The following is a 17,404-nucleotide window of genomic DNA, read 5'->3' on the forward strand; positions in this document are numbered from 1 at the left end:
CTCGGCCCAGTAGTCATGCAATATCTACTTCTCGGCCCAGTAGTCATGCAATATCTACTTCTCGGCCCCGCACTCATGCAATATCTACTTCTCGGCCCCGCACTCATGCAATATCTACTTCTCGGCCCCGCACTCATGCAATATCTATCTCTCGGCCCCGCACTCATGCAATATCTATCTCTCGGCCCAGTAGTCATGCAATATCTACTTCTCGGCCCCGCACTCATGCAATATCTACTTCTCGGCCCCGCACTCATGCAATATCTATCTCTCGGCCCCGCACTCATGCAATATCTATCTCTCGGCCCAGTAGTCATGCAATATCTACTTCTCGGCCCCGCACTCATGCAATATCTACTTCTCGGCCCCGCACTCATGCAATATCTATCTCTCGGCCCAGTAGTCATGCAATATCTACTTCTCGGCCCCGCACTCATGCAATATCTACTTCTCGGCCTCGCACTCATGCAATATCTATCTCTCGGCCCAGAAGTCATGCAATATCTACTACTCGGCCCCGCACTCATGCAATATCTACTTCTCGGCCCTACAGTCGTGCAATATCTATCTCTCGGCCCAGTAGTCATGCAATATCTACTACTCGGCCCCGCACTCATGCAATATCTACTTCTCGGCCCTACAGTCGTGCAATATCTATCTCTCGGCCCAGTAGTCATGCAATATCTACTACTCGGCCCCGCACTCATGCAATATCTACTTCTCGGCCCCGCACTCATGCAATATCTATCTCTCGGCCCAGTAGTCATGCAATATCTACTTCTCGGCCCCGCACTCATGCAATATCTACTTCTCGGCCCAGTAGTCATGCAATATCTACTTCTCGGCCCCGCACTCATGCAATATCTATCTCTCGGCCCAGTAGTCATGCAATATCTACTTCTCGGCCCAGTAGTCATGCAATATCTACTTCTCGGCCCCTCACTCATGCAATATCTACTTCTCGGCCCCGCACTCATGCAATATCTACTTCTCGGCCCCGCACTCATGCAATATCTATCTCTCGGCCCCGCACTCATGCAATATCTATCTCTCGGCCCAGTAGTCATGCAATATCTACTTCTCGGCCCAGCACTCATGCAATATCTACTTCTCGGCCCTACAGTCGTGCAATATCTATCTCTCGGCCCAGTAGTCATGCAATATCTACTACTCGGCCCCGCACTCATGCAATATCTACTTCTCGGCCCCGCACTCATGCAATATCTATCTCTCGGCCCAGTAGTCATGCAATATCTACTTCTCGGCCCCGCACTCATGCAATATCTACTTCTCGGCCCAGTAGTCATGCAATATCTACTTCTCGGCCCCGCACTCATGCAATATCTATCTCTCGGCCCAGTAGTCATGCAATATCTACTTCTCGGCCCAGTAGTCATGCAATATCTACTTCTCGGCCCCGCACTCATGCAATATCTACTTCTCGGCCCCGCACTCATGCAATATCTACTTCTCGGCCCCGCACTCATGCAATATCTACTTCTCGGCCCCGCACTCATGCAATATCTATCTCTCGGCCCAGTAGTCATGCAATATCTATCTCTCGGCCCCGCACTCATGCAATATCTATCTCTCGGCCCAGTAGTCATGCAATATCTATCTCTCGGCCCCGCACTCATGCAATATCTATCTCTCGGCCCAGTAGTCATGCAATATCTATCTCTCGGCCCCGCACTCATGCAATATCTATCTCTCGGCCCCGCACTCATGCAATATCTATCTCTCGGCCCAGTAGTCATGCAATATCTATCTCTCGGCCCCGCACTCATGCAATATCTATCTCTCGGCCCAGTAGTCATGCAATATCTATCTCTCGGCCCCGCACTCATGCAATATCTATCTCTCGGCCCAGTAGTCATGCAATATCTACTTCTCGGCCCCGCACTCATGCAATATCTATCTCTCGGCCCAGTAGTCATGCAATATCTACTTCTCGGCCCCGCACTCATGCAATATCTATCTCTCGGCCCAGTAGTCATGCAATATCTACTTCTCGGCCCCGCACTCATGCAATATCTACTTCTCGGCCCAGTAGTCATGCAATATCTACTTCTCGGCCTCGCACTCATGCAATATCTATCTCTCGGCCCAGTAGTCATGCAATATCTACTACTCGGCCCCGCACTCATGCAATATCTACTTCTCGGCCCTACAGTCGTGCAATATCTATCTCTCGGCCCAGTAGTCATGCAATATCTACTACTCGGCCCCGCACTCATGCAATATCTACTTCTCGGCCCTACAGTCGTGCAATATCGAGCTCTTTGCATGGGGACATTTAATTAATTCGAAACTTATCTTTCATATCATTGCTGTACACACTGTCTATAACTGCTCGATATCTAGATCTTAAGTAAGTCCCGTGTTAGGGTTTACTTACATCGTTTTACTATCTAGGTCTATACACTTTGAGCTCGACGTTTTGTACGAAACCGCGGCTAAAGCACTGTTATTGTGGACTTGGCACTTATGCGACCTCAGTGGGCCCCGCACTTTCATAGGACCCGCGCTAATTATAGATGTATACATTATTAAATAAACCATTGTATAACTTATAACAGATTTCCCGCGGCCTCCTGTCGATTTACCAGATGCTTCTGGAAATCTCCTGAAATTGCAAAATATAAGAAAAAGTCCTGGAAATATCCAGAAATACTTAAAATCTTTAGAAAACTCATACAAATCTCCTGATATATATAGACAAAAATTGTCATTTTGGGGTGTCATTCATTAAGGAAAATGCCAATTCTACGCGCGATAACAAAAAAAAAAAAACGGCATTATCCCGTAATTTTGGAATCTTGTGAAAGAAGCTTCTCGCACCTCAAAACTAATGAAGAATTACTTTAGTTCAACAATTCTCGTAGATAGATTGAAACATTAGTTAATTCTTGCTATTGAGCGTGATCTTTGTAAGAAATAGAATTTTTATGATATTGCCTACTGTATGACTTCGCTACACGCAAGGCTCGTAAAGTTCGTGGGATAACTCTGTCCGCAGAAATAAAAGAGTGATCTTTCCTTTACTTCTTAATTTTTCTCGTCCAAACTCTTGAGCGAAGAAGAGAATTCTATATATAGATTATCCTCACCTATCCCCAGCAGCAGATGGACGTCAAATATTCGAATTACATGTAGACTCTATGTGTTTATGTACTTTTTCTTACTTTGTTTTGTTTATTTGTTATCTTGAGGAGCTATGCAGGACCAATGCAATTAGATAATAGTTCTGTCTTTGTTTTGAATTCAGTCCACGTGCACAAGTTACTTACTCAAGCTTGATGCAGAATACATATCCAGGCCTCCCGGTTTGGGTTAATCGTTAAAGGGTTAATGAGTCTTTGTATTTTCAGAAATGATAGGCCTATCTGATGACCAAATGTCTTAAGTACAGAGGAGGTACTTATTTATGTGAAGATAGAACATAATTCCTTCTTTATTCTATTTTCTTTCATTTATCAAACGCCATTTTGTTTATTTTTTATTCTCAATATAGTATCTCAATAAATATGACAATGTCATTGAGAATAATACTATATGGATGGCTTATCTTATCTTATCTTATATAATACAGACGTTACTTCAAAAAAGAAGATGATTACGTCCTACGCGTCATGCATTTAGTCATGCATATTAACCAATGACTTAAATTCTGCCAAGTCACTGGTTTTCCTGGCTAGCTCAGGCAACCCATTCCATGCTCTAATAGCACTAGGGAAGAAGGAGTATTTGTACAAATTTGTCCTAGCATATGGGACGAGGAATGTGCCTTTATCTTTGTGTCTTTCAGAGTATTTTATTAAATTTTGTTTTTGTATTTGAAGATTATGGTTCAGTGTTTTATGTATGATTGCTACTTTACTTTTGAGCCTTCTGTCCTGAAGGCTTTCTAAATTTAGTGATTTTACTAAAGGTGTTACTCTAGTCAAATGTGAATATTCGTTTGTCATGAATCGCACTGCTCTATTTTGTGTCTGTTCTAGCTTCTTAATGTTTTCTTGAGTTGAGGGGTCCCAAACAGAGGATGCATATTCTATTATTGGCCTAACCAAGGTTAAATAACATTTTAGTTTTATGTTCTTATTTGATTTATAGAAATTTCTTTTAATAAATCCTAATGCTTTGTTTGATTTTTTTGTAGTTTGTCAATATGTGGATTCCATGACAGTTTTTCATTTATTATAACACCTAGGTATTTTGCGTTTTTAGTCTGTGTTATTGGTTTGCCATGAATAAGATAAGTGGAATTAATTTGTTTTAGTTTTTTTGTTACTCTTAACAACTGACATTTTTCTGGGTGGAAAGACATGCTCCAATTTGATTCCCATTTCTGTAATTCATCTAATTCTCTTTGTAAAATATCTGTGTCTTGTGTTGTTTTTATTGTTCTATATATTATGCAATCGTCTGCAAATAATCTGACTTTTGTTCCTGAAGTAATGCAATTTGGTAAATCATTTATGTAAATTAAAAATAGTAGTGGACCCAAGACTGTTCCTTGAGGTACACCTGAGTTTACTGTTATCGGTGTTGATTTAGAGCCATTTATTATTACAGTTTGTTCTCTCCCTATCAGAAAGTCTTTAATCCACTGATGCAGTGGACCATTAATGCCGAAATATTTAAATTTTTTAAGCAAACTATGGTGGTGAACTTTGTCAAAAGCCTTAGAAAAATCTAGTAAGATAGCATCTATTTGTTCACTATTATCTAAACCTTTTGAAAAATCATCAATTAGTCCTATTAGTTGTGTTTCACATGATCTATATTTCCTAAAGCCATGTTGGTATGGTGTGAGGACATTATGTTTGTCTAAGTGGTTTATGATGTTGCTACATATTATGTATTCTAGGATTTTACATGTGATGCTGGTTTTATTATCTGTTTTCCAATGGATCGGCCATTTCAACATTTGGCCACCAGCTTATTTTTCAGTCCGATGATGGCCTAGATCTATATCTATGTTCTACATGAAATAAATAGTGGATTTGTTACCTTAGCCAACCATTTCACATTGTCAATGATGCGAAAATGTAAACTATGTGAAGCAGGAGCGTAGCTAGGAATTTTGCCATCATTTGGGGTCCCGGGGCCTTGACCTCTTTGTGGGCCCCTTCATTTTGCGTAATATTTAATATTTAAAGTAAAAAACACTGATTTGCCCCCCCCCCCCCCCTCAAGTAAGAGCTCTGGGGGATTCTCAAATTCTCCCCCTCCTCCCCCACACTACTACGCCACTGATGCGAAGTCAGTAGGCTACTTAATGTGCTGATACAAGAATGTCTGCTACGCGAAGTATGTGCTTGGTGTATTGAATCTAGATGGTCCGCTACCATATTATATGGTGACTGGTGTTCATCTAGGAAATGTTATTGCAGCTATATTGAATGTCAAGTTCGCTAAGGTTAGGGCAAAGGTTTATTCATAAATCTAACCCATAGCCTAAGTCTAAGTCTGCCAATGCCTTTTCAGCCTTTTCAGCCTATGACTTAAGCCAATAATAATTTTCCTTTTTGCAAAGTTTCCAGACAAAGCCCAAAAAAGTCAAAAGATCAGGCATATAGGCCTTTTTCCCGTTTGGGCCGGACTCTGATTACAGTGAAAAAGGATCTTGTAGTACGCCTAACTGCTGACGAGGAACAAACAAACAAAATTAAAAAAAAAAGTCAAAGATGGGCCTACAATAGTTAATAGAAGGATAAAACAACAACAACAACAACAAAATAACAACTGTAATGCTCTTTAAGCCTAGTGATCAGCTCGCATACTTTATCTCTGCTAATATATTGGTGTTCCATTATTAAATATCAAGTCTTCCATTGGACTATATAGTTTGATAACAAACTTTACATAGCGAGTCTTTCTTTGCACTATTTTATATTAGGCTTACAAGCACCACTTTGTGATACGATGTACCATTTAAAATAGAGCAGTTAATAGCAACAATTAATACATAAAAAACTAATAAAGGACAGTAAATCACGAGAATCATTCCACTTGTGTTTAATTATAAAAAAGACCATCAAAGTTTGTTGATGTTATACACAATATTTACAGGATAAACAACAGATTCTAAGAGATAGACTTACAGTTAAGAGAACGTATATTTAGTCCAGATCATCAGGTTAAAGGAAACAAATAGCCGGTTAACTAGACTAGACTATGTATAGTTTCAGTAGTTTAAAAATCATTTAAATGGTTCCAGCAAGCAGGGGCTATTTTTTGTAGCAAAAGCTATTTACAACTGTAAGTTAAGATAAAGAGGCTTTTACTTAATGTTATTTTATATGCCTAAAACTTGTTTCTATATCAGTATATTTGTATATATTTAAAACAAAATTCAAGCATCTCGTAAATGTTATTACTTCGTTGCTGATTTCTAAATGTTATTTATGTTATGGAAGCTTATCGGCTGAGCATCCTCAGTTAGAGGCCTACTTTTATGTAGGCTAATTGTAACTTCAATTAATTTTTTATTTAGATAAAATATTTTTTGTTACAAAAATGCGTCTAATTGTTTTTTTTTGGGGTCACATTTTCACATTGCCCGAAAATCAGCCACATTCTGATAATTCATGGTCTGGTTCTAACAAGATTTATTAAAACTGCACAGACTGTCTACATCGGGACTAATAAATGTTCAGATTTTGTGTGATTGTTGAAGAAAGTGATTACCAGATTCAAAACCTAACAAGAAAGAAACAAGATTGTATCTCACACATTGTATAATAATACGTATCTTCTATGTGTGTGTTTATTATGCTACCCAATTCCTGCATGTAGATCCAAAACCAAACGAGCCACACATCAGTTTGTTCCCTTGATTAAACAATAGAGTCGATACAACGAAACAACTAGAATTCTTTCAAGCGTACACTTTTGGGCAAACAACTAAATTAATGTCACATTGCCATCACGTGTGACTACAGTTTCAGAGTTGAAAACTAAATTGTTTCGGAAGCGCAAATGTGGATTTACTGCAACCTTCTTAATATTATTTAGAACTGCTATGCTTAATACATGAATGTTTGTTCGAATCAGTGCTTTTTTTTGTAACAAAATAGGTGCCGGTATTCAGTGATGGATTGCCTAACTTTTAACTACTAATAAATTAATAATAAACGTTAAAATGCAAGAAAAGTAATAATTTTTCCCCACACCGAAAAAGGTGCCGGTACGCCGTACCGGTGCGTACCGTCACAAAAAAAGAAAAAAAGCACTGGTTCTTACAACAAAAACAAAATTGATTTATGTTCACATAATCGAGTAAGCTAAACATTCCTATTTTATTTGTCATTGAAAAAATAAAGACAAAATAAATTGGCCAGTATGGAGATCGAGCCCATAACCATGGTCAGTCTTTGATAATTTCTACTCAACAAATATACTAGTATTAGCAAATAGTCTTCAATAGCAGTCATTCCCAAAATTTTTCCTTAACGGAACACTTGCAAATTCGAGTATTTAGCTGAACAATTAGCTGTTTTTTTTTTTTTTGAGAGATTAATTCACGTGGTTGCCTTCTAGTTAATTATTCCAGTAGTTTTTGGAACACATATTAAAGCCTCGCGAAACACAGTTTGGGGAACACTGTTCTCTAGTAATTCTTGTCTAAATGTACATACAAAGCAAATAGATGGAATAAACATTTATATTTTTAATATGTCTTGAGACATTTTAGTTAACTTCTTGTTACCAATTATGGCCCTTCGGTTTTCAACCCTTCTTCAATAGATAAGGTTATGTTTAAGGGATAAAACATACCTAAATGATTAAAACAACATATTTCATTATGAACAAGAAATAGTGATATAGACTAGATCTACTAACTTTAGGCCTTCTGAATATAAATACATATATTATATAGTGCTAATCTTTTCATTTAGAAAGAGCATTTTAATAGTGTATTAGTATTGTGATGCCAAATCATTATACACTGGATGATGGTCATATGGACAGAAAAACAACTGAGTCAGTATGGCGATATAATACGTAAGTACAGTAAATTGACCGTTCACTCAGCACACACTTGTAGGATATCATGTCACCAGATAATTGAAAGTTTCTTAAATCCATACATGCCCAGAGGACATACTGCAGACTAACAATCTATAGACCTAATCGAACTCCATAAACGGCATTTAACAATAAATATTTATTCTTTATATAGGCATTTGAACACAATGAATGTGATCCGATATGGTCCAGTCAATACAACTTACGAGTAAGGGTTACAAAACATTGTAACAAATTGTTTATAAATATCATCTACTAGAAGCTTGAAAAGGCTTTTAATACCCCAATAGTTTCTCACTGCTCTTTGCACGTGCATGGCGCGTTCAGTGGGTATGCACGAGATTCTTGAAATGTTTTCTAATCGTCTGCTCAACGGTAACCACTGATGTTGACTGTATGCTCCATGGCCTTCCTTCTTAAGGCTGCAATGCTGGAGCCTCTCCAGGACTCCTCCACGTCTGACAGGCCGCATTGGAGGCTGGACGCCGTCAGAGTGGGAGACGGGGAGTTCCCAGACAGGCTTCCGCCGCTCCCGTTACCAGTTCCGCAGGCGGAGGGAACCATGGAGTATCCTGTGGCGTAGGCCGATGGAGGGCTTCCGTTGCCCATGCCCAAAGCGTTCCCAAAGCTCATGTGGTTTGTATGGTTCCCAAGAGAGTTCATAGACATGGATGTTGCCAGGGAGGTCTGGATGCTCTGTCGTGGCCCAAGCGACGCCGCCGCCGAGAGAGCCAAAGGGTTCATGTTAGTGTTCATTTGGGCCATGGTTGGCCATCGGCCATCAGAAGATGGAAAGCCACAGAAAGCATCTCCCATGCTGCCAAATGGGTTCAGACCTGTGGAAGGTAGAAGTGCTCCAGGATTTCTGAACACATTAGTTGCCTTCTTTCGCTTTTTCCATTTTGCCCGTCTGTTCTGGAACCACACCTGAAACAAAAAGTAATCATACCTATTAATTAGCATTAATTTACATATTTTGTGAATCAAAATATAAACGTAAACATATATAAACGTGTGTGTGTGTGAATTAAAGTTTAGAGTCAGGGATTCAGGACATTTTCTTTTCTCTCTTTTGCAATTAAAAACAAATAAAAAGGTTGAAAGTGGTTGAGAGTTGAGAGTGTCTCCCATGTAAGTATCAACTCAATCTTCTCAAATCTATCATCCAAGTCTAGAGATGCCCATGGTCCATAGGGCTGAGGATGTATCAATCATCTGTGACCGACTATGGTCGAGAGGTCAGGTGGCCAGCTCAAGATCAATCGCTTTTACTTATTCTTTATCGGGTCTTTACTGGGACTTCAGTTCAATTCTCCTCGGAAGCCGAGCGCTTTACTATCCAGCCACCACGTCACATTCAAATAAAATCTTAATAGCATGAAATAGTCTGTAATAGTCTAGAATAGTAAGGCCATAGAAGTACAGACTACCACATACTCACAGATTTAAACGTTACTGTTCTTATATGGGAGAAAGTTTGTTTTCTTTGATTAGACATACACAACACTCCTAATTGATTTCAGAATACTAGTATTTATAAATAAAGAACTTTCAACTCTAGGATCATACCCAAAGTGAAATAAAACGTTAACTAAAGTTACATTTAAGGGAAGTAATCAAACAAAAGCATTTGTGTCAGTGTGTATTCAAGGTACAAAATCTGTTTAATTGTACATAGCGGCATGCCGCCTTGTTCGGGTAACACTATTCTCCTTGTAACGCTGACTCAGAACAATCAACTAAGACGGAGATAGTCTTTAGTGTTTCCCAAACCGTTTCCTTAAGGGAACACCTCGCACATTTTGAGAACTTAGAGAAACATTTTCCCTTTTTTTTTTTTGAGACAATAATTCACGTAGTTCATGGAATACCTATTCAGTTCATGGAATACCTGTTCAGTTCGTGGAATACCTATTCAGTTCATGGAATACCTATTCAGTTCATGGAATACCTATTCAGTTCGTGGAATACCTATTCAGTTCGTGGAATACCTATTCAGTTCATGGAATACCTATTCAGTTCGTGGAATACCTATTCAGTTCATGGAATACCTATTCAGTTCGTGGAATACCTATTCAGTTCATGGAATACCTATTCAGTTCGTGGAATACCTATTCAGTTCGTGGAATACCTATTCAGTTCGTGGAATACCTATTCAGTTCGTGGAATACCTATTCAGTTCGTGGAATACCTATTCAGTTCGTGGAATACCTATTCAGTTCATGGAATACCCATTCAGTTCGTGGAATACCCATTCAGTTCGTGGAATACCTATTCAGTTCGTGGAATACCCATTCAGTTCGTGGAATACCTATTCAGTTCGTGGAATACCTATTCAGTTCATGGAATACCTATTCAGTTCGTGGAATACCTATTCAGTTCGTGGAATACCTATTCAGTTCGTGGAATACCTATTCAGTTCGTGGAATACCTATTCAGTTCGTGGAATACCTATTCAGTTCGTGGAATACCCATTCAGTTCGTGGAATACCCATTCAGGCTACACGAAACACTGGGGTTTCACGGAACACAGTTTAGGAAATCACTGCTCTAAAAAAAAAAAAATCGGTAATACAAAATATGAACTGGAAAGAATGACACGAGTATTACTGGAGTCCACGTTTGACTAAACTAGACCGCGCGCCTTTCATTACTTTAAATGTGCGTGTCACAGAAAGCTTGAAATCTTGGAGTGCATTGCGCCTTGGTTAAAAAAATAAATAAACAACATAAAGATAAGATTTGATGGCCCTGGGATGGTGGTAATGGTAACCAAAGAGTGAGCAGTTGTCTTTTTTATTGCCTTTTTCTTCCATTTTATTAATTTGAGGACGAAGAGTTGAAAGAATAAGAGTGAACAAGCGAGAGAGACGTGTGACAGAAAGACGTGTGACAGAAAGACGTGTGGCAGAGAGACTTGTGACAGAAAGACGTGTGAACGAAAGACGTGTGGCAGAAAGACGTGTGACAGAGAGACTTGTGACAGAAAGACGTGTGAACGAAAGACGTGTGACAGAAAGACGTGTGACAGAAAGACATGTGACAGAAAGACGTGTGACAGAAAGACGTGTGGCGGAAAGACGTGTGGCAGAAAGCCGTGTGGCAGAAAGCCGTGTGACAGAAAGCCGTGTGACAGAAATTAGTGTGACAGAAAGCCGTATGACAGAAAGCCGTGTGACAGAAAGACATGTGACAGAAAGACGTGTGACAGAAAGACGTGTGGCGGAAAGACGTGTGACAGAAAGCCGTGTGGCAGAAAGCCGTGTGACAGAAAGCCGTGTGACAGAAATTAGTGTGACAGAAAGCCGTGTGGCAGAAAGCCGTGTGACAGAAAGCCGTGTGACAGAAATTAGTGTGACAGAAAGCCGTATGACAGAAAGCCGTGTTACAGAAAGCCGTATGACAGAAAGCCGTATGACAGAAAGCCGTGTGACAGAAAGTCCTCTGTTTTTAGTGAGTTCGATCTTGTTTAAATGATCATTATTTCACGTGTGTTTCTACATACATCTACAATGAAGTTTATAGATTTAGTTTTGTTTCAAAAGCACTTTGTTCACATTGATCTCATGTATTTTAGAATATTATACGCCAACATCGGTTTAGTTCTACTAGCTGTTTGGAGCTACAAACCAACGACCGAGCATCAACACTTTAATAAAGTAATCGCTCTAAAACATTACTTTATAAGTACCCAGGACCTTCCGGCCGATATTAGCATGTTTTAATACACGACCTTATATTTAAAGCTTAATTCAATAAAATGTTGTACACAATTTATACACCTGTTTAAAAATAAAGGTTTCTAATGGCTAATATTTTAATTATTTAGCCTATTAATAACATATTTGGCAAATTAAACATACAAGATAATTAACTTTTACAGTCAATTAGTTGAAAGTAATAGTATTTTCAAGGTAGGAGCTAATTTTTGTTTAGTCAAGAGCTCTTTGTCAAGTTGTTGCTCTGTGCTATTTGAATGATTTGTTGACAATTTAGAGACAAATGGACCAGAAACAAAGATTCAGCGGCTGACTCCTACAAAGAAAGCACGCGCCTGCCACGCGTATGGAATTTATCATCGATTCTAACCAGCCCTGATGCAAGTCGTATTATCGCTAGTCGTGGCGGTCGTCAGACTTGTTTGAGAACAACTCGAAGACAAGTTTCCGTTTCGGCATATCGCTTCCGTGCGCAAGCGCAGTGCGTCAACGTGTAAACTACCGCTTAAAGTCACGTGACCTGCTGAGTTATCAACAATGGACGACAAGAAATAGCTGCAATGACTGTTATTTCAACCGTAAATGTGAAGGGGTGGACTCACCTGTCCGGTTGCTGAGTATTTTGATCCAGGTCGTTTAGAAAACCTGGAGCCACGTGATTTGAGATTGCGACCATTTTTATCTTAATTTTATTAGTCTTCTTTTTCGATTTCTCTCTCTCTCTCTTTTTCTCTCTCTCTATCCCTCTATCTAGTATCTCTTTTTCATCCTCTCTCTCTCTCTCTCTTTTACGATAATACACCTTAGAGCATTCATTTTAGAAAACAATACTTTTGTTTTCACAATAACTATTATCGGAATATAGTTTCGTATGAAATGTTAGCTATATTTTTCATCTATGAAACTATAAATATCTAGATCGAGCTATTTTGTTGTGTCCTGCGTGCAGAATGAAAGAGTTGTTGATAAATTGTGTACACTTTAAAAGGTTTATAATTTTTCGATGCACGTTTCAGCGCTGTACAATCATACTTCTTGTCGCTATCGCTTTGTAGGCCAAACTTTTATTTAAAATTATTTATTTGGCAACAGCGGATCATTTCACGAAGAGTCCTGGACATTGTTTAGGATAGAAAATCGTGGAATTCCGCGATGCTGTGGCGATGACGTAATTAATTAAGCAGACACATGTTTTAACAAGATCTATTTGTCTATGCAGTACGAAATAAATCACTTGGAGCAATTAACAACAATTCTGGTCATTAAAATCTTAACTTTAATCATCAATAGCGGCTGCAGATATTAACATAATAGAGCTCAGTTGTTTCTTAAAGCACAAATCTCAGATCAGTATCATGGCTACAGGTCGTATGTATGCACCTCTTATTGTCCTCAAGGTGGTCCTGGGTTCGAACACTGACCACAGCCGTCCTCCTGTCCTCCTGAGGGAAGACCTGCTTAGGACGTAATAATCATTTCTGAAAGAGTTTCTGCAGCTAAACACTTCGGCTGGACAATAGTTCTAATCCAACATCATTGCGGACTTACACGTTCATTTTTCTATCCTAAACAAGGTCCAAGACTCTTCGTTTAATGATCACAGTTGCCAATTAAAGAATTAAAATTAGTTTGGGCTACAAGTGAAAGCGCTAAGAAAAATTATTTTTACAGCGCTGAAAGAAGTTTGTTTTTAGTGAAAGCGCTAAGAAAAATGATTTTACATACTCTTTAGAGTACGCAATTAATCAACGTTATTTCTGACTTTTCTGAAAAGTTAAATTCTGCTATAGAATTTTATATTCTAATATGTCGCATTATAAATACCGCTATTCTTAAAATTGCGTCTTGATGGCTTGGATTGGATTGGAATTAGCTGCTAGATAACCGTTTCAATGTTTGTGAATCGCGTGATCTGATAGTTGCGGTATTGTTGTTCATTATTATCGTCATAATTATAATTTACATTACCAGTTACATTATTATTGCTTTTCTTTTGTTTTGATTATCTTGAGTGTGTTGATTCTGTGTATATTTTTTTTTTCAAAATTATTTTTACTGCCTTTGTAGCACTAGTGTGGCAAAACAAATAAAATTGTTAAATTGATGGTCCCTGGTTCGAACCCTACCCGCTGCCACCCCCCGCCGTCCTGCGGGAGGTTTGGACTAGGATGTAATGATCTTTTAAGTCTGAAGGAACATCAACAAATGTTAAGCAATCAAACAGTTACATTTTTCAACATTGTCAATGACTCAATGTTACTGTAAATATTATATAATCAGTTGTTCTTTCTACCACTTTCATAATCTGAGTGACTGTAAGACTTAAAAAAATATTTAACTGATGAGTTTTCTAAATAATTAAACTGCTTCAATCTTGACAACAATATACCCGCAGCTACAACACCTTTGATCGCAATAGGGATAAAAAAAAAACGAATGGTAAAATCTACGCCAGCAGTTTTTGTCCAATCAGGCAAGCAGCAGCTCAGTGGGTGGTGCCACCTATTGATCGATTGCAAATATTCCCACTTCTAAGGGCGGTAACTTTGTAAGCATGATTGAATAGGTCGAGCCAGCCGATTGTTTCCCCGTAAAAGCTGCTACAATGACAACAAGTCAACGTCTTCAGTGGGCCTCAAACAAACAAACACATGAAACCATCACAGCCCACTGAGCGCAGAAAGGGAGGTAAAAACCAAAAGTAGAACCGTTGAACCAGTGGGATACATTTCCTTTTCCCTCCACATTAACAGAAAAAAAAAATCATGATTAAAAACTTTGGAGGTGAAAAGCTAACAAGTGTCTGTAGCTTTAACTCTTTCTCTCCTAACTGACGATACCAGCCTTGTTCCACCAGAATGTGGTAAATAATTACGGAGAGAAGGAGTTAATTAGTTTTAAATGCATCGAAGTTATCGTCTCAGACGAAGGAACTAAACCTGAGCTACTGGCCAGAATGGTACAGTCCACAGCAGCACTTGTAAAACTCAAAACAATAGGGAAAGACAAAGGCCTCGACACAAAAATCGGACGGATGCGCTCTCTGGTCATAGCCACATTCTTACTAGAGAGGAGGATCGAAACAATGGCATTGAGATGCTTCAGAAAGATCCTGGGTATCACATACAAAGACCGCATCACAAACGAAGAGATTAGAGGCAAGATTAGTTCAGCGATTGGACTTCATGATGACCTGCTAACTACTGTGCAAAAACGCAAACTAAAATTCTATGGCCATATTACAAGGTCTTAATATAGGGCTCGCAAAGACCTTCCTTTAAGGGGCAGTACCAGGAAAAAGAAGGGGCAGACAGAAAAACCGATGGGAAGACAACCTAAAAGAATGGACGAGGCTACCATCGAAAGAGATTCTATACAAAGCAAAAGACAGAAAGGAATGGAGAAAGACGGTCGACGAATCTTGTGTGGTGCCCTAACGGTTCAACAGACTAAAGGGATAGGTGAAAGTGAAGAAGGCGATTAAGAGCTTGTTTTTTTTTTTAATCCGTTACCCTGTACAACGTTTACCTTGGAGATAGACACAATTCACAATAGCAATATTTTTTTTTTTAAATAAGTAATAAATTTAGTTTTATATGATAAATGTACTAAATCTCCGACGGGCGACAATAGACTAATAAAACCTTCTATTTTATAACTACTTGAATGGCTCAGTGGCAAACACGTAGGCCTACCATGATGGAACCTTAGGTTCACATTCAGGCTCGAGTAATTGTTTTTTCTAATTGATGTAATTCTCTCACTATAAGAGAGGTATAAAGAAGATATTGACTTGTTTAATAACTGAATAGATCCAGAATCTGCGCCAGACTTTAAAGTGACTGAGGATGGTTGTAGGTGAGCTATTTACCGGCAGACGTATCATTTTGATTGGTAGGATGCTGTATATATCGAATTTAAATATCTTCTTATCGCGTGAATTACTTAAAAAAAAAACAAAAGAGTCCTATGCAAATGTCTATAGTAACCCAGCGCCGTACACGTTAATTAGAGACATAAACTCTTAATATATAACGTACGAAATAAATGCCTTATATATTTGTACAGTATTTCTTTGGTGGTTTTCTTTTCTTCAAGCTGTTTCAGGCTATTAATGACTGTGTTCTTAATTAACAAATTTGTGTAGCCGAATTAAACTTGAAAACATCGATACCGAACAATAATTCGCTTAGTTAGAAATGATATAATTTCTTATCATTACAAATGGATCATAAGTCAAACACAGTTATGCGACAGCAGCGCTAGGCCAGTACCAGAGAGATGAAGACTAGGCTGTATCTGGTCGACCTGGTTTGGGGGGAGGAGATGAAGCGTTCACCCCTTTAAGAGGAGAGGTTCCCCTATTTTCCATCCCAAACCTTTTTGTTCAAGTTTGCTGTAGTTGTATTAAATTTGTTTTTATTGTGAAACTACGGGCTTTGTTGCTGCACATATAAATTATATGTATATGTGTCATACGCGAATAGCCCACATTTTCAGTCAAAGAAATTACAAAAGTCATTTCTCTATAAAAGAAGCTACGAAAGTTATATAATATAAAACCACAGACCTAGATATAGTATGTGGCATTTTACGTCTCGAGAGACGATCTTTTCCCTTTGTAACTTCTTGTGTGACTAAAGAAGCCAATCCTTGATACACAGCTGCGATCGCAGGTTGGGCATATATAATCACCAGGCGCCGTTGCATTTTCACCCTTCTTTCTGCTTCTGTTGTGTATGACATCTGCAATCCGTGACCCTTCCTTTATGCTCTCTCTCCATGTGGATCTATCCAGTGCCACCTCTTCCCAGCTGCTAGTGTCGATTTTGAAGAGCTTCATGTCGCGTTTGCATACATCCTACTATAAAAATAGGTATTTGCTCTCTATTTACGATTTATTTAGGTAGGTGCTGTTTTACTATTACACACCAAGTATCAGAATTTAGAAAAAACCCAGGTTCTTTTTTTGTGTAACGCTATTCGCTACCACCGTATAGATCTAAATTACATCTCTTTATTACAAACCTACAAAAGCCCGTCAAGTCACAATAGGTTCTGTGTTCACGCCATTCACGGTTCTGTGTATACCGTTCACGCTATTCACGGTTCTGTGTATACCGTTCACGCTATTCACGGTTCTGTGTATACCGTTCACGCTATTCACGGTTCTGTGTAGACCGTTCACGCTATTCACGGTTCTGTGTATACCGTTCACGCCATTCACGGTTCTGTGTATACCGTTCACACCATTCACGGTTCTGTGTAGACCGTTCACGCCATTCACGGTTCTGTGTATACCGTTCACGCCATTCACGGTTCTGTGTAGACCGTTCACGCTATTCACGGTTCTTTGTTTACCGTAGGCGTAGTCATATCAGCACAGGGGATTCGTGAAACATTCAAATAAATAGTAAACACTGCACTCATCATTAAACTTCGGAATCAATGACCTTGTCATTAAGTAGACTCTATATCATGGGCGGCCTTAGCAGTGTGCGAGAACCTGTGCGAATATCATACGCGGGGCCATGAGCCTTAAGTCTAGACTATATATATATTGTATCATTTCACGCTAACGGACTCGTCCGCCTCTAATGCTGAAGGCCTTATTTTTGTAACAAAACATACTACCATACGTCAGTACTGGC

General features: G+C 39.0%; 1 protein-coding gene across 2 annotated transcripts in view; it reads right to left on the reverse strand.

The window, feature by feature from the left end:
• Positions 1-5,941: 5,941 nt before the first annotated feature.
• LOC129923923 (homeobox protein orthopedia-like) overlaps positions 5,942-17,404 on the reverse strand; it is a 30,929-nt gene continuing 19,466 nt past the window's right edge. The window contains exon 3 of one of the 2 annotated variants that reach the window (XM_056017069.1): positions 5,942-8,961. In XM_056017069.1, coding sequence (XP_055873044.1) covers positions 8,404-8,961 — 558 coding nt within the window. In that variant the 3' untranslated portion in view covers positions 5,942-8,403. The remainder of the gene's footprint in view (positions 8,962-17,404) is intronic. The other variant, XM_056017062.1, reaches the window with a different exon arrangement.

Source organism: Biomphalaria glabrata, chromosome 1 (genome assembly GCF_947242115.1).
Source record: "Biomphalaria glabrata chromosome 1, xgBioGlab47.1, whole genome shotgun sequence".
Classification (NCBI taxonomy): domain Eukaryota; kingdom Metazoa; phylum Mollusca; class Gastropoda; family Planorbidae; genus Biomphalaria; species Biomphalaria glabrata.